The sequence below is a fragment of the Marmota flaviventris genome, chromosome 1, assembly GCF_047511675.1.
Source record: "Marmota flaviventris isolate mMarFla1 chromosome 1, mMarFla1.hap1, whole genome shotgun sequence".
Taxonomy (NCBI): Eukaryota; Metazoa; Chordata; class Mammalia; order Rodentia; family Sciuridae; genus Marmota; species Marmota flaviventris.
The window spans coordinates 168,739,017-168,761,487 of record NC_092498.1 but is presented as its reverse complement, the minus strand read 5'-3'; the positions used below and the strand labels follow the sequence as shown (position 1 = coordinate 168,761,487).

The 22,471-nt window shown below is 40.8% G+C and overlaps 1 protein-coding gene across 9 annotated transcripts in view; it reads left to right on the top strand.

The window, feature by feature from the left end:
* The window catches only part of Arhgef3 (Rho guanine nucleotide exchange factor 3), a 310,186-nt gene that overhangs the window by 246,558 nt on the left and 41,157 nt on the right, over nt 1-22,471 (top strand). For all 9 annotated transcript variants that reach the window (XM_071618840.1, XM_027921548.2, XM_027921552.2 and 6 more), the window contains one exon: nt 21,017-21,124. In XM_071618840.1, coding sequence (XP_071474941.1) covers nt 21,017-21,124 — 108 coding nt within the window. The remainder of the gene's footprint in view (nt 1-21,016; nt 21,125-22,471) is intronic.

The window sequence follows — 22,471 nt, the reverse complement described above, 5'->3', positions numbered from 1 at the left end:
TGAACCACCAGCCTTCCAAGTAAACCAGTAACTGGAAGGCCCAACTACCATCTGGGTATTTGCAAATTGTGGCATTTCTTCTTAAGACACCCTGTGATTGCCTATAAAATCCTGGATCAGTGCCACTGTTTTCATAACTGCTGAATTACTGATCGTATATTATATCTTAATATTTATTGATATATCTTAATTTTGCAAAGCCTTATGTAATTGTAATTGTTATTAGTGGTGTGTGTGTTATGGCTGCTTCATTTGTGATGTATGTGTGCAGTTGCCTCACCTAATTTGTCAGCATTGGTAATGGATAGAGGTCACACACAAAATAAGGAAATTGCTGCAATCCTATTGCCATTTTTTCTTGTTGTATTGGCTCATGGGCTGTCAGGAGCGAGGGCCAGTGGTTTCTAATGCTTTCCTTATTATTTTAAATTAATAAATTGATATCAGTTACTGGCTTAGAAGAGGCTGTCACAATTTAATCAGGAAAGGCTTGTGAACCTTCCACTAGGAAAGGAGTGGGTTTTGTTTTGTTTTTTCAAGTCTAGCAATACTTGTGCCTGGACCTTCTATGTTTGGGCCATTGTGTCCTTTTGCAAAAGGCGACCCTGATTATTAGTACACTTCAATTAATTGGAGCTGAACCAGAAACCTTAACGGTAAATTTGTTGGCTTTTTTTTTTTTTTTTTTTTTTCTTCTTCCTTTCTGGCTCCTAAGATGAGAAGGAAAGGAGTAGCAAAACAGCCTCCCCTCCTCCCTCCAGGGATTTATGAAACAAACAAGAGCAGACTCCAGGAAATGACCTAGGGTCATTGCATCAGAGAACCTTAGAATGGGCAAGATCTGTTGCAGACCTGTAGCCCAGTTCTTATCCCATTGCTGGATCTATTCGATCTCTGCTTAAACACCTCCAGGGACAGAGAGCTCATAACCTTCCAAGGCTATATGCTCTGTCTTTGTTCATTATGGATCATAAGAAAACCCTTCCTTAATTGTAACATTGCTTTCTGGAGCTCACCTTATTTAGTAATTCTCTCTTGTGTATCATTGCCTTCGATATTTGAAAACTGCCATCCCTCCCCGAATCTCTCCCACTTCACAGAGTTGAATGTATTCCCCCCACCCCACCCCAGCAGCTTTCCTTCTCCTCATTACATGTTCTTGGTTCCTCCAACTTTTGCAAATGTAATATACTGTTCTCTTTCTTGTCTTTGCTTATTTCTTCTGGGCATTCTCAGTGTACCAGGAAATCCTGAGTATTGATCAGCCCAGAGATACTGATGGTGCCATATCAACAAACAAATTTTTTTTTTCTTTAATATGCTTCCTTAGACATATATATGTATATACTTTATAATAATGATTATAAAATTACATAATTATATAATCATTATATAATAATGATGACAGACTTAAGATTAATGTCTTTGTCATATAAGTAATTTATACAGATGTAGAAGAATACCCCAGGATGTCCCCTGTCAAATGGGCAAAAGACAGTTCACATTCAAGGAACTCTGGAAATAAAGGTTATTTAAAATGTCCACTTTAATAGAATTATATAAATGAAAAAGGCAACTAGTAATCACTGCTAATTCTTACTTAATTGATGTTGCAAATGTTTGATGGACATGGTAAAACCCAATGCTGTGGGTTTTGCAAAATAATGCACTTCTTTTGCATATTGAAAGACAAAAAGGCTTCAAATCTCTGGACCCATTGTTCCAGCTTTTGGGGTGAAAACTGTGTCCAAATTGTTCTTAATGACGTTACTTGCATAGTTTCATACTTTATATTTTTGCATTTTATTAAGTTTCAGAGCACTTTTATATTCTTTGACTCTAATTATTCTCATTTTAAAAATGAGGATTCCAGGGTTAGAGAGTCTCTGTGATTTGCCCAGGATTGCACAGTTGGGCATGACAGAGCTGGAGTTTGACATCCAATTGTCTAATTCTAGCCTAGTATCCTTTCCTGATTATTTATAGTAACCAGAAAAATCATCAGCCTTTCTGCCCAGTAATAGGGGAATAAAATAGTTCTACAGACCATGGACCATGGTCTCTGGCACAGGTTGCAATGGCATCATTTGCAGTTATTACCAACTAGCAAACAGAAATACCCTAGTGTCCCTGGAAGAAATAAAGAGGAAAAAGTTGAGCATAACTATATATATATGACGGAACCAGTGTATACCTGTTTGTATGTATATGGCATTTTGGGATGTAGAGAATGGGGGAAGGGATGTTACAATCAGATAATCCCCTCCCCTTTTCATTGTGTTCACTAAAGTAATAGCAGTGCTACCCCTTGTTCAAATTTCATGTTTTATCCCCTTTGGACCTTACATCAGCTGAGGGAGGTTGGTAAGGCAAACGCTATCCTCTTTATCAACCAAAGAAACAGAGTTTTAGAGAGATTAGGAGTCCGGCAAGATGACAGTTCCCTCTTTGCCCAGCCTTGACCTCTTGGCATGCCACATTGTTGACTCAAGATAGTCATGTTCCTGAGTGGGGTCAGTTGTTAGCAGCACTGGCTATTTGGAAGGCATTCAAAGTGAACCCCATTATGGGGTAAAAATGGGAGTTCATAACCCACTTGAATCTAATGTATGAAATATGATATGTCAAGAGCTTTGTAATGTTTTGAACAACCAATAAAAAAAAAAAAAAAAAAAAAACAAAGTGAACCCATTAAAGTTGCACAGAGTGACTTCATCTTCAGGCCTGTGGACAGGTGGCCTTGACTTTGGTCTACATTCCAAAAGATCCAACCACAAGCAAGCCCTTGCTTTATATTTGATATGAAATAAATGTTAGAATTTAAAAAGAAAAAGGAATAAAAGCCCACAAAGAAGGAGGCCACAACCTTTTCTACATGAGGTGGCATATCTTTACTTGATATCTTTCTAAACTGTAATGTGTGCAGAGGAGGTGAAAAACAGGCAAACTACAGCACTTCCTGAAGGTTCTCTTTCATAGATACCACTAGAGGTTGGCAACCTAATTGAGTTAAATAAAACTGAAAGCACTTGTCAGGACCTTAAAATATATATAATGGTAAATACTTAGCACTTGCCACCTGTTGTTAGATTTGGAAGTTCACAGTATTTCCAGAGGAAGAAGCCATAGAAGGAAAAGGGAATAGGCCAGTGGTTGGAAAGAGATGGAGCTGGGCCTGATGACCAAGGGGCATAAGTGATTAATCTTCCCTCTGCCTGCTTTCTGGTCTGAACTCAAGGCCAGTGCAAGATCCCTTCTCTAGTGTGTTATCTTAAATTGACAAGCTAACCTTTTCTAATCCCTAAGCAATGCAGGCATGCTAAGAATGACCCAGGGCAGATACAAGAGAAGGTAACTAGAGGTCACTGGTGTAGACTCCCCCTGCCCCCAGGGCAGTGGTGGGGATAGAACCCTGGGCCTCCTGTATGCTCTACATACACCCAGCTCATTCTTAATTCCTGACCTCACCTGGTGGGGGAGGGGCGTGGGTGAGTCTTCCACATCCTGTTTGGTTTAAGCGGTCTTGGTTCATTTTCACATACCTTGCCAGCCATCTTCCTTGCTGGTTGTTGATTTTCTTGGGGACTTTTGGGTGTGATCTTGCACGAGGGGTTGGAAACCACTGTAAAGAAGGAAATTAACTGTTAGAAGCTGGAACAACTGATGGTGGCTTACATGTAAGCCACAGACATGGTGAGACATCACCTCCCTCTGCCTCAGCTGTTGAATGGTGACTTATCTGAAAACTTTGAAGGCGGAAACATCGAGAAGAGACTTGTTTCCTCTTATTAGTCTCTGAATGCTTTATGTACATGCTCCGTTCTGGGACCTACATCAAGGAGCAGGAGCTTGCCTGGAAGGTTGTATAAATGTAGCATTTATTTCTAAGCTGATTCTTAACAAGAGCTTGCTCTTAACAAGAGTCTCCTACTAGCTGGTGACAGTGCATAAGTAGGCTCAGCCTCTCAGGAATCTTTGTTTCTGGAATGAAAAGATTAGATTAGATCATTATTTCCCAGAAGGTGGGATTCATACCTCTTGTGGCAGCTCAAATGATATGGAGACAAGACACAATTTTTTTATTTTTTGGTACTGAGCCTAGGGCACTTAACCACCAAGCTACATCTGTCCTTTTTATTTTATATTTTGAGACAGAGTCTTGATAAGTTGATGGTCCTTCTAAATTGCTGAGGCACAAAATAATTTTGAATCATTTCCCCATTCTCTTCCTGTCCTAATTATGTCAAGCTCAGTTTGAAGCTAGTATGTCTTTAACACCTCTCTATCACTTGCTAATTTTCCTTCTTAACAAAGTACAGGCCTTAGGCTCAGAAGCTTCAGGCAAACAAGAGTATCTGACAAAAACTTAATAGTGTTCATTTTTTAAAGTTTCTGTTTTGGCAGGTGATAGTTTTCCGAGTAAGTAGTGATATTGTATATTTTTATAAGTTTACTTAAATAAAAAGTAACTTGAGGAAACATCAAATACACAATAGCTCAGGTAATCTGTACTTGTGGCGGAAGGGGAATACTAAGTGGTACCTAGAGTTCAGAAACTGCACTAGGCATGTTCTGCAAGCTCTAAAAGGATTGGTCACAGACTAAGCTTAAAATTTGAATATTATATATAGGACCTAGATTTCAGATTTAAGACTTTTAAGTAGATAAAAAGTATCTTTTATGTGTCATTGAAAATTATTTTGAGGCAGGCGTGGTGGTGCACTCTTGTATTCCTAGTGACTTGGGAGGCTGAGATAGGAGAATTGCAAGTTTGGGGCTAGTCTTGGAACCTTAGTGAGACCCTGTTTTAAAAATTTTTTTAAAAATGGACTGGGGATATAACTCAGAGCTAAAGCACCTCTGGGTTCAATTCCCAGTACAGAAAAAAAAAAAAAAGGAAGGAAGAAGGAGAGAGGGAAGGAAAGAAGAAAAGCAGGAGGTAGGGAAGAAGGGTAAGGGGAGGATCCTGGACTACTTGTTAGCCAACATTTAAAAAAAAAAAAAAAAGTTTCTGCCCTAAGGACATTAATTACTTTTTCTTTTCAAAGGTTCTAAGATAGGTCCCTAATTCCAGCTGCAATCATTTTACCTATCCTCTTCCTTTTTTCCTTCGCCCTGAGGGGGAAGGATTGGGCAAGATTACATTTCACTTTGGGCCTGAGTGTAGTGTTGAGGAACTTGAATTTCAGGACCAGAGTAAGCTGAATTCAAATCCCCACTTGGCCACTGGAGAGCGTTGGACCCATCGGTCCTCTACACCTCAGTTTCCTCATCTGTAAAGTGAGAATTTCCAAGGGAATTGTGAAGATCAAGCGGGCATGCAAAGGGCTTCCACGGAGCAAGTGTTCAATAGAGCTCAGCAGCAGCAACAGTAGTGTGTTTTGAATGTAGATCAGTTTAGTAGATGCTGTGGCTGGCAATCCCTATCAAGGGGTTTGCTCTCAGGTCACTCTTTTCCTTTGTAGGAAATAACCACTCAGTTTCCCAGGAATCTGAGCTGGCAATGGATGTTAGTTATTTTTAACAAAAGATGTCCCAAGAACATTGGCAAGCTTCACATTCATTCCTGCCAGGTAGAATTAAAAAAAAAAAAAAAAAAAAAATCTTGTGTGGTTTTCTAGTTGTTCCCAGAATACCTTTTAAACAGGAGTTGGTGTGTGACCTTTGGATAGAGAAGCACCCTGGCCATGGGGGCACCTTCTGCCTGACATGCCTCATCTGAGAATCTTAGCTAAGGGCCAACCACAGACACAGACACAAGACAAGCAGATGGGAGTGGATTAGATTGCTTGAGTTCTTCATGCCCTGTTCATTAGCCTGGAGCTTTACTTATAAATAAATCCTTTGTTAGAAATGTGGGAAAACTCCATAGCATGATGGCTATGAGCTGGTAAAGAGTTGGACAAATAAAAAATGACCCCTACTATTCTTTAGTTGTCACTAAATATGTATTGAGACCTGACAGTATATGTCATTTCCCCCCATGTTTAGAAAACAAAAGGCACACTCTCTGCCTTCAAAGAACCTCTACTTGAGTTTGAGTCATTAGCAAAACTAACATATGGGTAATGACCATCAACCTGGGAAAAGGCAAGTAGAGAAGCAGGCCATCTCACTGGGGAGCTTGGCAGAGTGGACCTGTTGCTGGATGCCACCCACCAGTCCCCAGGTGTGCACTTAGCAGAGTACTCCTGCTGGGGGCATAAGCAGACACCTGTGTACCTGGCCAAGCTCTCTGAGATGCTCCAGAGGAACCAAGAGCGACTGCAGATGCCAGAGTGATAGGGCTTGAATGTTGAATCATCCGCTTCTACTTGAACACTTTCTGCCTCAGTCTCCACCTCCCCACTGCCTCTAGGCTTTGTTTCCTTCAAGGTTCCCATATGAATTAGGAAACTAAGAGCCATGCTGTGGTTGAGAACACAGGCTGGCTGAGTAGTAGCCTTGGGCTCAGTCCTGGCTGTGTGACCCTAGACAAATTCTTAACACCTCTGGGTCTCAGTCATCTGCTTTGTGAAATGGGTATATTAATAGCACTAAAGAGAAGTTAAGGATACCATTCACAGAAAGCACTTTGACACTGCCTGGCACAAAGTTGCCATGTATATTACTATTACGTTATTAATAAGAGGAAATTGTGTATCCTGGCAGGAAAGGCTTTCATGTCAGGTAGATCTGGATTCAAATTGTAGTTCTGCCAGTTAATTACTAGGTATGATTTGGAGCAAGACATTTCACTTCTCTGAACACCTGCTTCCTCTTCTATAAAATGGAGTGATGGGGTGGCTGCACAGAATAGATGAGAGAGTGCATGTCAGCACCTGGTACTGGTGATGGTGGCTGGCTCTGTTTTTCTTGGTTCCTCTTCCTACCCTCCCCAGAGGTCCTTGCTGTTTACATAGTGCTTCAGAACTAGAAGACTCGCACCTGGAGCAGGTGTGAGATGGTTTCTCTGTTTCTAGAAAACTGCTTGAATCTGTGAGTAGACAGGGGCTCTGTCAGCATATAATTTATTTAGTAACAATTCACTGAGGTTCTGCAGGGTCAGGAGGCCCTTGCTGCCCCTGGAAACATCTCTGCTCTGTACACTCAGGAGTGTCCCTCACTCCTTCCCCTTACTCTTTGCCATCTGCAGATGCTCAGGAACCTTTACCAGGGAGACATTTGCCAGGTGAGATACCCTGCAGCTTCCTAAAGGAATCCTTCCCCCTGTAGATGGCCCTTACTGGAAAACACATGAGAACAAATGTTGCCCTTCTCCACACATAGGAATTTTCAACAAAACTGCCCTTGTCTCTTCTGGAAATTTTTGTTAGCACCCCTTACTTCTTCCTCTCTGGCAGCTAAGCCAACATTTCTTTACCAAACCCAACAGTTAAGTCACAGATTTGTATTTACTTCTGTATTTTAAGTCAGTTGCCATTGTCTACCCATATTCTTGATTATCACTGCATTATTGAAGTGAGCTGAAAGTGATGAGGGGTGCAGAGGCAGGTCTCCAAGGCTCCTTATCACCTTTGTCATCTGATACCTTCTTTTTCATATTCACAAGCTTCTGAATTTTAATAGGCTGTAGATAATGATACATCTGACTGCATATTAATTGCTGAGACTTAGAAATAACACATAATTACTATGTTTCACGGTTGCAAATGTGCGGCACTGAGAGCCAGTGTTTGTCATGAGCCTGTGGAAAAATCCATTGTTAGTGGGCATTTTTAAATTCCTGTCATTAAAAATGCACTACAAAATTAAAACTGTCTCAACAAAGTCAATCAGTCTTATGTTCTGCTTGAGTACCCCTCTCAAGAATTAGTGTTTTGAAGCTCTTCATCTGTTCATCTTTCAGGGAATGGAGGACAACAGAAGGGCCATGTGAATCCATTGTGAATTACCTACCTGTTTCTTGAACAGCGTGCTTTGTACCCTGTTTTTCTGCATACTGTTGCTTAGTGGGTGGTAAAATGTCTGAAATCCCAAATAGGAAAGTTTAAATTAAAAAAAAAATGTATTCCCAATCCAATCAATCCCAAGTTGTTGTTTAGTAGGTTTTTTTTGTTTGTTTGTTTTTTGTTTTTTTTTAATTTAGAATCATTAGATTTGGGTATATTTTGTTCTCAGTTAGGAGCAGAATGTTCTAAAACACCCAAGTGCCATGTTCCCTGGTTCTAAGTGTGGGCATATGTTGCTGAGGACACACATGGGCTAAACATCTGAAGGAATATTGGTGCTAGGAGAATAGTTAGGGGTTGCAGTTGTGAACGTGTTTTGTGTTCCTCTCTGGAGGTCACAGCACTGCAAGGTTTGTCTGCTCAAAATCATTGTTCTTGTCATAAACAGAAACCAACTGGGCAGCAAAAGAAAGGGATCCATCTCCTCCTGCACACCTGGTGCCTTTGGTTGAATGTCTCTGCAGGTTATACCCAATCTAAGTCCCTGCCACATCTTCTGTTTGATGTCAGACCTGTCAACTTTGCTTTCCTGGGATGTGTTTGATCATTCCAGATTGAGCTAGAACAATCTGTCCTTTCTTTGGAACATTGATCTATCCCTTTTTATCTCTGTACTTCTTTTTTCTCTTCTGAGATGCTAAGATAAAGCTGAGCTTCAAAAGATGACAGTTGGATGAAAAAGAAAATATGTGTGAAGCTCTGGGTGGTCCTTTCTAGAAGCCAGCAGGATGTGGTGCTGCAGGCCTATAATCCCAATCTCGGGAAACTGAAGCAAGAGGATCTCAAATTCAAAGCCAGCCTCAGCAATTTAGTGAGGCCTTAAGCAACTTAGTGAGACCCTGCCTAAAATAAAAAATAAAAAGGTCTCCGGGATGTGGCTCAGTGGTTAAGCACCCCTGGGTTCAATTCCTAGTACCAAAGTTAAAAATTAAAAAATACTGTACACCCACTCTACTAGTCCATAATCAGTGCATCTGTTGATGGGGTGATATTTCCATGCAGACTCAAAACCCATCTACTAGGCTCTCTCCTCCCACTCAGGTCCTTATCTTGGGATTTCACTACTGACCTTTTCCTCTCCTCCATCACAGCCTTGGATCCTGCCAAGCCACTCCCACCTTTGCTCTTTCCAGCCAGAGCTTGACTAAACAGATGATAAAGCCACTGGAAGAAAGAGAAGGCAGGAATGTGGAATCAAAATACACAGTCTCATAGCAGTCTCAGTGGCCACACAGAGCCAGGGTATGCTTGTAACAATTTGACTTAGGAAGCCTAAGGCAAAAATCCAGTGCTGCAGGGAGCAGAGATGGGCAGGAGAGCTGGCTGGAGGAGAGACCAGACCTCTTCTTGGACATTAGAAATAAGGGCAGTGTTCTTATAATTTCAGGTGGCTTCCTATGGGGCAAGCCTGTGCCAAGCACACTCTACATGTACTCTCATGTGCTCCTCCTGGCAATGGTGAGGAGGTAAGAGTGTCATCCTCACTTCACAGCAGAGGAAACTGTGCTCATAGAGGTTACATTGTTTGCTCAGAGTTTTAGAATATTGGTCTCTGGACAGGAAGTTGGTTCATATTTTATCCTTAGAGCCTCTGCAAAGAATTGACACATTCTTTAGGCTATAGTGGTAAGTGCTTTGTCATTGGCTGCAGAGGCCTTTGACTCATTCCTAGCTCTGAGCAAACCAAGAAAATGTCCTTAAAGTACTCTTGGGGTCTGTATGTATCAGTGAACCCTAAGGCAGGGATGGAATCCTCCAGTGGCATCCTTTTCTCCCTTCCCCTCCAGCCCAGACCAAGGGTTGAGTCAGGATATCTCTTTGACAGAGATAAACATGGGCAGAGCTTATATCCCACCCAGGGGTTTCTAAGAAATCAGTAGGAAGTGACTGATTAAGTAACACCAAAGCCACAGAGAGCTTCCTTAGCCTTGTTGGCATCATCCAACTAGGGATGTCTAGCTGTAGCCCCTTTTTCCAGACCTGGAGATGGGTGCAGAATGGTAGACAGAAAGCTATAGCATTTCTAGACCTAAGGTTGGCCTTCCTGAAAGAGCCACTGAGACGCAACTCTGCTAGCAGCCCACCTGCTTCTTCAGAAGGTCAAACTTTGAAAGTGCCTCAACCCTGAGCAGCTGATCTTTTCTGCCTCATCAGAGTAAGAGCTTTGCTTGAAGTTTGAAAGGCAGGTGTGGAGCCAAGGACCGCAGAAAGACCTTCCTCTTTCTCTGAAGGTCTGTGGCACCATGGCTGGGCATGACCAAGATGAGCTTGAGGCAATGGGGACGGCATTTGCTAAAAGGAACTTACCCGGGGTGTGTGTTTCTCCTTCTGCCTAAGGTTAAGTAATAGTAACATTCTGGGTAAGAGAACTCTAACGTGGTTTTCTGCTAAACTCCATTATTTTAGATGAGTTTAATCTTTAGATGAGTTTAATCTTGGGCCAGTTTAACCAGTAGCAGACTAATAAAATGACAATATGGGCTTGATGCCAGGACAAATGTTGACTTACCCTTATAATGTTGACAAAAATGAATAACTTTGAAAGTAATTGAGGAGTGAAACCTTAGCCAAAACTACAGTCTGAAACAGTGGTTCTGTTTTATTTTACTGGCACTGCTGAGAGATTGTATTCATAACCGAGGCTGCTACTGCTCCCACTCTTAGAGTCCCATGTTTTCCTAAATGATTTCCCAAAGTTCTTTATTTTTTCCCTCCCATTCTAGCCCATAAGCCTTCATTTGGCAAAAAAAAAAAAAAAAAAAAAAAAAAAAACGATTTCCCTCTAGTCAAGCAAGTAAGACAAGATCCTTTTTTCAAGGTGGGGGCAAAAAAATATTTCAGTGATCATGAGAAGAATAAAGGCAATCCTTTGCTTAAGTCTTCTCTCAGAAACAAAATGGTATGCCATGGACATGAGTCCTCATTTCACCATAGTGGTAAAATGCATGGCTTCTCCAAGGGGTACTGGATGAAATTCATCTCATTTGCCCCACACCCGCATCTTCCCTTCGTTTTGCCATTTAATTTGTTTAAACTTGAGAGAGCTGTAGTATTTCACCAGGGTGTATTGTGGATTTGAAGGACACAGGGGAGACTTGAAGAAAAGGGAGTCAAGAGGGCTCCAGAAATTGTCATAGGAATGAGTTGTTTCTAGCCCATTGTTTTGTTGCATTGTATGGGAAGCTGTATTTGGGGCGGAGACCCTGGTTGTGGCTTCAGAGACTCATGCCAGCATCATCTGAGCTCAGCCAGCTATCCTCCTGATGTCTGTCCCTTAACCAGCACTCCCATAAAAGCAGCCACTTTGGCCTAGAAGCCCCAGCTGCTCACTTGGCTTCTGATGCCCACTGGCTCAAAGACAGGGTTCGGGTCCAGAAATGCTATACATTTCTGCCCGCCATGTTACCTGAAAGCTTGATATACAGGGAATAAATGTCATTTCTCTAACGTCGATATGTTCAGGATTTTGTTTTTGGTGCCCAGGATTGAACCTAAATCCTCATGAATGCTGAGCACATGCTTTACCAGTGAGCTACACACCCAGCCCCAGTACTTTCAATCTTATAGCCCTTAGAGTTGATGGTTTAATTTGTAGATTTGCTCACAACATCCTGGGGCAGCTTCATCATCTGCTTTTGCACTTCCATGAGCCAAGGATGGAGAAGTCATCAGAGCTTCCACCCAGCAGTGTGACAGTCTGTCTGTCGCTTGGGCATGAGTCTAAACTAACTCAAGGTGTTCCCTGGATTTTATTTATCCAGGTTCTTCTTGTTCCCTGTTAGCAAAAACAAAACAAATAAACCCTAGCTTTTGTTTTTTCTTTTCTCATTTAAGGAAGGAAATTAGAGTGTTTTCCTCATAGCACCTGATGTGTAGGGGGAGTTGAGCCCTTCCATCAAAAAGGAAATCCAGTTCCCCTTGGATGCCTAGTGCAAGGTGAAGGGCAGCCAGACAGCTGGCAAAAACAAACACAGGGGCGTGGCCTCCATATTTGAGACCAACCTCCACAGTTGGTATGGGGGATCCCTCCAGGAGCAGTTCCTGGTGGTTTGTCAAAAACCAAAAGCCTGTCATTCCTTATTAAAATCACTGATAAGGGTCTGTAGAGGAAATTTATAGTGTTGAGTTGGAGGACCTTCTACTCACCTTGTGGGTTAGAAATCAATAATTCTGAAACACATGAGGCTTAATCAATGAACCCAGGTTTCCGTTGGAATTTGGGCCTCATTATTTGCCTTTCATCTTCTGGTAACAGATGATGTCAGGTTAATTAACTATGCCAGGGGAAAGAGAACAGGAAAAAAAATAGTGGAAAATTTGGAATTAGAACAATCATTTCATTATTGTCTCCCCCCACCCCATAAATAAGATGAATAGACACTTGTGATCTGTAAGGAAGTTCCCTTTCCTGTTTCTACAATCCCACTCCTCCTTTTTTTTCCCCTGTCTTTCCTTTTATAGAACCAGGGATTGGGCTCAGGGCTTCTCACATGCTAGGCAAGGATTCTATCACTGAGCTACATCCCCACCAACCCTATTTCTTTCTTGTCCAGACACTTTATGGCTGCCTGTGTGGATCATCCAAATTGCCCTGCCTGATCATCACCTCACCCCTGCCCACTTCCCTGACAGCTGCAGCCAACACTTACTCTGGATCCATATTCTGGTTTTCCCTGTGCCACCAGGAGGAAATGCTTCACCCAAGGCTGATATATGTACTCTTCAGTAAAGCCCAGTTTGCAAAAACTGTGTAAACACTACTGAATTGGATTAAAAATGATACACATAGTCACAGAGTGTCTCCTCCAACTTATGTATTAATTACAAAGAGCACTGTAGTAACTTTACCATGGAGAAACCCTCAGACGCTACCTGTGTTAGTTTCCTAGGGCTGCTGTAACAAAGTAACACAAGCCAACTGATGTAAAAGGACAGAAAGTTGTTGTTACTGTTCTAGAGGCTAAAAGTCTGTTGTAAACACAGCCTTGGTCCCTCTGAAACCTACAGGGGCATCCCTCCTTACCTCAAGCTAGTTTCTAGAGTTTGCTGGCACTCCTTGGTATTCTTTGACTTGCAGATGCATGACTCTGATCTTGGCCTCCCTTTCACTGCATGGTCATCTTCTCCCTGTGCATTTCTGCCTAAATTTCTTCCTTCTTATGAGAAGACCAGCAAATAGATTTAGGGCCTGCTCTAACCTAGCGTGAACTCATCTGAACTTGACTATATGTCCAAAATTCTATTTCTATATAAAGTCATATTCTTAGTATCCAGGCTTAGAATTTGCACATATCTTCTTGTGGGGACATAGTTCACTTATAACACCATCTTGAACAAATGTCAAAGTTAATATCATCAGTATAAGATGTAGCAACTTCATGTACCTCTCTGATGTTTGGAGGATGTTTGGAGAAGGTCACATCCTTCCGTCAAATTGTCAAAACATGTATAAACCAAACTTAATCATGAGAAACCATCAGCCAAATCTAAATCAAGAGTTATTCTATAAATAACCAATCTCCTCAAAAGTGTCAGAGAGCTGGGCATTGAGCTGAATGCCCATAATCCCAGCCACATAGGAGACTGAGGCAGGAGGATTGCTAGTTTGAGATCAGTCTGGGGAATTTAGTGAGAACCTGCCTCAGAATAAAAAGTAAAGAAGGCTAGGAGTATAGCTCAGTGGTACAGCACCTCTGATTCCATCCTCAGTGCCACACACATTAAAAAAAAAAAAAAGTGTGAGATAGCTATAACATCCTGATAGACAAGAAAACTAAGGAACTCTCACAGATTGGAACAAACTATGGAGATAAGACAATGAAATATAATATGGATTTCAGATCAGATCCTGGAAAGAAAAAGGATATTAGCGAGGCACCTGTTGAAATCCCAATGACTCCTTTTATAGTTAAGTTTTGTGTTGATGTTAATTTCTTAGTTTTGATAAATGTTCCTTGGATATATAAGCTGTTAACATTGGAGGAAGTGGGGTAAAAGGGTGTAGGGGAATACTTTGTACTATTTTTGCAGCTCTTTTGTTAATCTAAAATCATTTCCAAATCAATTTTTTGAAAGATTATGCATATATTGAGTAATTAGATAAGTTTACTTGTAAATAGAGGCAAAGAATTTAGAGGGGAAATCATCTTTAGTAAAATACATGTAGGTTTGTCCATCTTGTTCCGGGTCCTGTTCACTTGAGAGTTCACTGTTCATAAAGCAACTGTGCCATGTGCTCCTCATCTTTAGCCATTGGGCAAATTAGCTTAGCAGAGGCATATAGTCAAACATTTGATCCATATTTTGTCTCTGCCACCTTAGGTATGTGACCTTGTGGAAGTACTTGTGCTCCTTGAACCTCAGCATATTCACCTGTAAAATGGGGACAATAATATTAGCTCTCTCTTGGAATGTTTTAAAAATAAGATGGCTTATTCTCAGCCGATTCCTCCCAATGCCATTAACACAAGAGGGAGAATCTGTAGGAATATTTTTTGAAGGACAGGCTACACAGCAAGCTGTCATGTCCCCCAGAGAGGAGGGATAGGGCTATTTGAAGTACAGTTTGTGTCTTGGAAGGAAGCAGAGGCAGGAGAGGTATTGGCCAGTGGTAAATGAGAGCCTCTGGAAGGATAAGGAAGGACTTGGCAATGGGAGGTGTCAAAGGAAGTGAGAACGCAAGGGTATTTGTGGTGACCTAGATGTTTTGAAGGGTGAGAATCTTGCCCATAAGCTGTAGAACAGTGTGAACTGCTCTTTGGCCCTGGGGAATGGGGTGGTAAAGTCAAGGCAATGGTACACTAATTTAAACTTTAAACTTATTTGATTGGAGAGAGGCAGAGGGGAAATGAGACTCTAGCCCTGATAAGAAGTCTCAGCCTCTTAAGTAGAAGACAGTGTTATTGTAAGAATGAAGAGAAAAGCATGAATTTGGGAGACAGAAAGGATGGGGGTGGGAGAAAGCAAACCATGTCCCTAAATTTAAATAAATACAACAGGATCAGAGGACTCCTGTCCATGGGCACTCTGACCTTGAAGGGCCCTCTGTTTTCTCTGTGTGTTTCCAAAATAAATCAGAGTTGACCTCCATTAGATTGCTTTATGTTATGGAGTTAAGTGATCAGGAGCCTGTTGATGGATTTCTTAACAAGAGGGAATAAATAAACAAGTCAATAGAATAAGACAGACTTCAGGGAGTCTGACAGCTGGGCTGGTGCTTGCTTCTTCATTAGGATGCCTGCCCTGGAATTTAAATGTTGTGAAGTAGTTCTCCCAGCTTTCAGTATCCAAGCGTTGAGGGCCTTTTCCTAGTCCAGTCTGTATTGGTTAAGAGGTACTAAAATTCAGCAGGTTTTTGTTTTTTGTTGTTGTTTTCATTTTACCAGATTTCTGTTTTGGATGTCTATCTCTCTGGTGTCCTCCTTCACTAGGCCTGTACTAACAAATGACATAAAATGCTTGGGTGACATCTGTTTATTTCTAGTTACAGTGTTTGTTGGTACATTTGCAAAACCATTTTGTGTACATTTTAAAAAAAATACTTTCTAAAAAATGTGGGAAAAGGGCTGGGGTTGTGGTTCAGTGGCAGAGTGCTTGCCTGGCACATGAGAGGCACTGGGTTTGAGCCTCAGCACCACGTAAAAATAAATAAGCACAATAAAGAAAAAAAAAGTGGGGGCTGGGGATGTGTCTCAAGTGGTAGCACGCTCGCCTGGCATGTGCGCGGCGCTGGGTTCAATCCTCAGCACCACATACAAATAAAGATGTTGTGTCCGCTGAAAACTAAAAAATAAATATTAAAAAATTCTGTCTCTCTCTCTCTCTCTCTCTCTCTCAAAAATAAAAAGAAAAAAAGTGGGAAAAAATAACCATGTGCCAGGCACAGTGGCACATGCCTGTAATCGCAATGACTCTGGAGGCTGAGGCAAGAGGATTTCAAATTCAAGGCCAGTCTTAACAACTTAGTGAGATACTATCTATAGATAGATAAATAAATAAACAAATAAAAGGGCTGGAAGTTAGCTCGGTGGTAGGGTGCTTCTCAGTTCAATACCCAGTACCACAAAAATTTTGAAAATACTTCCTACCATGGAGAATTTTGGCTTGTACCATAGGTGGGATTGCTTACTGAGTCCTCTGTGTGGTACACCTGGTTTTGACATCTATCAACCTGTAATCAATCCCTATCCCCTTACCCCAGCTTTGTTTTATTTTAAAGTAAATCCCAGGCATCATGTCATTTCTTAATGTGTTCTATTTGTACATGTTAATGATCAGGGAACGTTAGTGTTATGTTTGGACTGGTTTGCTTAGAAAATTAAGAGAATAAAATGCAGGAGGATAAGGTTTACTCATACAAAAAGTAAAGTCATATATATCCCCTGATCATCAGGAGAGGAGCCTGCATGCCCAGCCCCAGGGAGAATATGCAAATAAAGCTTATGTGTGAGAATGAGGCTTCTATGTATATTGTTTTTGGGTGACCCCAAGCCAAATACAGCATACATCCTATGGGCCTTAAGCTAAGAGTTTCTGTTTTTAAATAGGTGAAAAAGAAGGATACATATTTTTGACATGAAAATATTCTGAAATTTGATTTGCATGTCCATAAATAAAGGTATAATGGGCTATAGCCACATTCATAATTGTACCTATTGTTTATGACTGACAGCACAGATGAGTAGTTGTGACAGGCTGGATGTCCCACAAAGTCTGAATTACTTACTTTCTGGCCCCTCACAGAAAAAGCTAGGCCTGTGTAGGACATAGGCTCTGGAGTACGCTGCCTTGGATTTAAATCCTGGTCACCTTTTTTTTTTTTTTTTAAGCTTAATGACTTTAAGCAAATTGACCACTCCATGCCTCAGTTTCTTCATCTTGAGAATGGGAATCATAATAGTAGTTAAATTGTAGGGATAATGGTAAGAGTAAACTAATATATTTTATATGTCAAGCATTGAGATAAATTACTACGACCAGTATTAAATTATTATTATTTATTTAAGCTAAAGTTTCTCAGTCACTGTGAGACTATAACTTCTTATTTCATATGAAGATAGTGAAAGCCACCTATAGGGTGACGAGGTACATTAGACAAACCTTGGGAGAGTAGTTTTCAGCCTACACAGAGTCCTATAAAGGATTCCCTAATATTTCCAAGTGTTTGAAAGGCTATTTTATATGACTCCATCAACTCATGGGTAAAATGTCTACCGACTCACTTCTTCCTTGCAGTACAGCAGTCTAATTCCCTATGCACATGATTGCGTTTCCAGCCCCTCCTGGGCCGTATCTGTGGCCCAGTGAAGGTAGAGTCTCAGGGCAGCTGCAGACATAACATGGATCATCTTCCTAGTATTCCAACCCCACTATGGCTGCAAAAAACAAAGGAAATTAGTGAGGGTTTCCTCATTAATATCATAGTTATTTCATTGAAACTATTTTTGAAGGAAGAAATATGCCAGGTCATATGCATGTGGTAGACATTTTCTTATGTTCCAGTCAATTTGTTTTGGTTTTTACCTCTTGGGAGGAAGAATAAGGAAAATATAAAAATCATTGTTTCTCAGAAGGAATATCAAAATCCATTTAATAAAAAACAAAAATAAAATCACATGGAGTGCTCCATTCCATTTTGTTTGTAACCCCAAGATGTATTTTAAATTGCTAGATCAGTTCTACCTGTATGCCTTTCTTCATTCTCTTTCCCTTTTTGCCACATTTCCCTTCTTTTAGTTTCTTCCTCCTTTTCCCAGCTTCCCTGCTCTCTGAATAGACAAAAAAAAAAAAAAAGCTTTTTTTTGATAAATGTCAAATGCCAGGCCAGGCTGGTGATATAGCTCTGTTAGTAGAGTGCTTGCCTCACATGCACAAGGCCCTGGGTTCAATCTCCAGCACCACCAAAAAAAAAAAAAAGTCAATGCCAATTTAAAATAGAAATTCATGGCAAACTTGGTACAGAGAGAATTATCCCTGCTCAATAAAGAATGACTCTTCCATTCTTTCAGCAAACATAATACATAATGATGAAATCTTAAGAATAATCACTTTAGTATTAGAAATTAGAGTAGTACACTCACTATCTTGCCTTATAATCAATAACATACAGGTGGCTCTAGCCAGTGCAATAAGATAAGAAAAACAAATGTCTTAAAATCTAGAAAATATGAAACAAAACTATTGTTATTCATGAAATAATGCCTACAGAGAATATTCATTACTTTTTTATCTTTTTTTTTTTAACCTCTTTAGTGATGTGCCCTCCTGCCCTCTCTTAAAATAATGTGGTCGAGCTGGTGTGTGCCCTAGAAACAGGACATCTTGTTCCTAGGGTAGGCATTGACCTTGCCCAATTTGATCTGGTAGCTTTAGTTGTTGGACTAGGAAGCCTCTCTGAAGGTTTTGTTCTGTTGTCTCTCTGCAAAGCCTGAAAGCATCCCTGGTATTGCATTTGCTAGTTCTCAGTAGAGCTATTTATCTAGAATCTGGAAACATTTTTCCCTGAAGGCTCTCTTTAGACAGCAGTAAATGTAGCTGGAGACATACTGAGTAAATGGAAAAGAAAAATCAAATTAGGCCAAGAATTTCTTTTAATCTCCTATTTTCACAGAAACCCTCAAGGAGAACACCATAATTCATACTTCACTTATGTGGGTCAGGCAAAAAGCTCCCCCTACAAAGATCCAATAACCTGTAAGTGTTCTGTTTTTGAACTTACACCTGCCTGTATTGCTGGATGATAGCAATGGATTCTGGTTCAGTCCTTCTTTACTTGAGAATTTAAGATTACCAGATAGCAGCCTGATGTTCACTTGCAAATGGGCAATGCCTCAGGAAAGCAGTTTTAGTTTAGAATCTTGTGTAGCAGCACTGTGCTGAACCTTCAGAGGAGCCCACATTTGCAAATTACATATATCTTTATAGCTACATAGCTAATGCCCATCTGACTGGGTTTTGTGAAATGGGCAGCAAAGTCAGCAGAACCTTAGAAGAGATGACACAGCAGGTGGAACAGAACTGGATCATCCCTTAACCTGCCAAGTATGCAGCGTCTTCTGTCCCCTTTTAAAGAAAAAAAAACTAGCTGCTATTTGCCTTTCAACCTCTCCATTCTGATACAGAATTTGTGACCCAACAATTTCAGCCGCAAAAATGAGAACCAGAGGCTCTGGACTCTGAAGTATTTATAGGATTATCTGAGACTAAGTCCCGCTACCCCAGGGAATCCTCTGCCTTCTCAATTGCTGCAATGCAGTTTATGCCACCAAAGGTAGAGATATCATGATCTTAGCATTTCCAAACCAAAATAGGAGCCATTTAGAGAAATTCAGGGGATGCTTAAGAGGCTGTGTGTGTGTGTGTGTGTGTGTGTGTGTGTGTGCGCGCGCGCATGCGTGGATTCAATGCTGGTGGTGCAGCTCTGACGTAAAAAAAAAAAAAAAAAGGGTCCTCTTTTAGGCGCAGATGCTCAGGAGCCAGACACCAGACAGGGAGCATCCTGAAGGGCACTGTCAGCTGAAAGAAAGACTGTTAGACCTTTCTCTTCAATACTTACATCTTTGTAACACAGTGTCTCTTATGTTGGAAGATTCCTCCGTCATATTTTGGAACTAAGCCTTCTTGGTGGTCTGAGAGTTTTCTACTGCTTGTTCAACTTAGCATGCCAAGAAGCCAGGGAGGTCCCCGGCAGCCCGGATTCATTCTCTCTTAGAAAAGTATCTGACTGCTTTGAGAAATTATGAAGTCATTCTTAGCCACAGTGTGGAAGTGTTTTGAACTTTTGAGGGGGTTAAAATTTTGAATTTTTCTATTTAAATACCATAGAACTCAGGGAAAGTCTATTTCAGAGAAGACTTACAATTTTTTGAGGCTGGCAAGGGCATAAAATGACAGGAGAGCTTCTCAGCAGAATTCCAGATTTACAAAGGATTTTTCCAAGCACCTGCTATGTTCAGAATATTCTGCAGGGATGTCCTGAAGAATCAGAAGTTCTGGTTTAACCCCTCAAAACTTTGAAAGCAATGGCTGAAAAGGAAAGATGAGCACCTTGGGGCTCCCTCTGCAAATGACTGAGGTCTGCCACAATTGGCTACTTTGGCTTTTTCCATCAAAATCTGGTGTCTTCATGTGCTGTCCAGCATCTACTGCAGGTCAGATGGAGCTTAGGAAGACAAGGGTAAACTGTTCTCTTTGTCTTTGGAAAATGTTTTGTCTTTCATCTCTCTGTTCCCCACAGCCTGTTGTTTTTATTTATGTAATTCTTGTCTTTAAAGTCGTTGGGATGGGTAGGCTGTCTCTCACCCATCGTCCAGTTTGGGAGTAACTTGCAGATTTGCAAATAGCATTTTCTGTGGAGGGATGTTCAAAATTTATGGCTATAAATAGTATAGAAAGGAATGCCCATGGTTCAGTTTTTTCCTTGTACATATTCTTTTGCAATTAGGTTTATATTTATGAGTATGTATGAGTATTAATATTTAAATAATGCATTTAAAATACATTGTAGATATAAAGATACTTTTCATAAGATCCCAGCAATAAAACTTCCTTTCTTTTAAAAAATGGATTTTTAACTTAGTGAATTAAGAAAAGGAATCTTTGTGCTTTTGAAAGACCACTTTGAAAAAGAAGAGTAGCTTTAGGGGAAATGGAGAAATGGTTTGTAAAAAAGATGAAACCACAAGCAACAAAAGACACCTGCCTAACAAGGTCATTTAATGGAAAATCAGAGGTCACTTTTCTCTACAGGAGTAGGAAAGATGATTTTACAAAGTGGAGGCTTCCAAATTAAAAGCTAGCAGATACTGTGGGTGAGGAAAAAGGAGATCCCTGCCCTGTGCTTTTCTCTCAGAAGCTGCCTCTGTTGACATCCCCTGTTATTTATCCTTCCCTGGCTCCTAAGCTAGGTCACCTCTGCAGAGCTGGAGTAAGACAGGGCACTTTTGATGTTCCACAATTTAGTATGCAACCAGGAGCTTATGAAGAAGGACATGATTGTGTGGTAGAATAAGGTTTTCTTCAGAATTGATCTTGACATTTTCCTTATTTTTGTTTCCCCCTTACAGGAACCTAGTAATAAACGGGTCAAGCCCCTTTCCAGAGTCACATCTCTGGCAAACCTCATCCCACCCGTGAAGGCCACCCCATTAAAACGCTTCAGCCAAACTCTGCAGGTAAGATGGACACAGTGGTTTTCTGTAGAAAGGGGCATCCTTATACTACCCAGATTTTCCCCTGCTTTCAGACTGACCAAATTCAATGCTTGTCTCAATAGAAGAGTACAGGTGAGAGGGCAGAAAGGAAGAAAAGTGTTTTCAAGTTGCAATCTAAAGTCAGGCAGAGTCAGAACCATTTCTCTTGTATTTTTCCTCACGATTGTATTTCCAAGGCATATGCTGCATCTAGATGTTCTCTTACAGGTTTTGTCCTAAAATATGTATGTGCTCAAAAGAAACCCAGCACATGATATGAGCTGGGGGGAGGGGGTGTGACGCATAACAGAACCTGGTGGCAGGGTCAGCAAACTGCAGCATGTGGAAAAAATGTAGCCTGCCACCTGGGTTTTGTTTTTATGGCCTATGAGGTAAGGGTGGCTTTATTTTTAAAACGTTTGGAGAAGAGCAGGAAAGAAGAATGATATTTCTTGATATATGAAATTCAGATTTCATTGTCTATAAGTAAAGTTTTGTTGGAACCCAGTCATGCCCATCTGTACTTTTTCAGTGATTGCCTTTGCACCCCAATGGCAGAGTTGAATAGTTGTGACAGAGACCATATTGCCCACAAAGCCAAAAATAATTACCATCTGGCCCTTCACAGAAAATGTTTGCTGATCCCTGGGTTAGACCCTGGAGTGGAAGTAACTTGGCTCCTATCTTAGTTGCCTCACTGAAAGACTGTCACCTTGGGCTAGTAATTTAACATCTCTAGTTCTCGCTTTTATTCCTTATGGATAAATTTTGCCACAATGTCACCAGCTCCTTTGTAAAATCGTTGTAAAGATTTATGTGACAGTATATTCAAAGGGTCTCCTATAGTGCTTTGGCCCTTTGTTAGCCATCAATAATTTACTAATTAGGGGCTGGGGATGTGGCTCAAGCAGTAGCATGCTCGCCTGGCATGCGCAGGGTGCTGGGTTCAAACCTCAGCACCACATAAAAATAAAATAAAGATGTTGTGTCCACCGAAAACTAAAAAATAAATATTTTTTAAAAAATTCTCTCTCTCTCTCTCTTTAATAATAATAATAATTTACTAATTAGTTCAGTAGTAAATATTGGTTACTATAGTAATTTTTTAGTTAATGAGTGTTTGTAGTTATTTCTCTCTCTCTCTCTCTCTCTCTGTACTGGGGATTGAACCCAAGGGTGCTTAACCACTAGCCACATCCTTAGCCCAGGTTTCTTTTATCTTTTGAGACAGAGTCTCACTAACTTGCTTAGGACCTTTCTAAGTTGCTGAGTTTGGCTTTGAACTTTCTATCCTCCTGCCTCCATCTCCTGAGCTGCTGGGATTGCAGG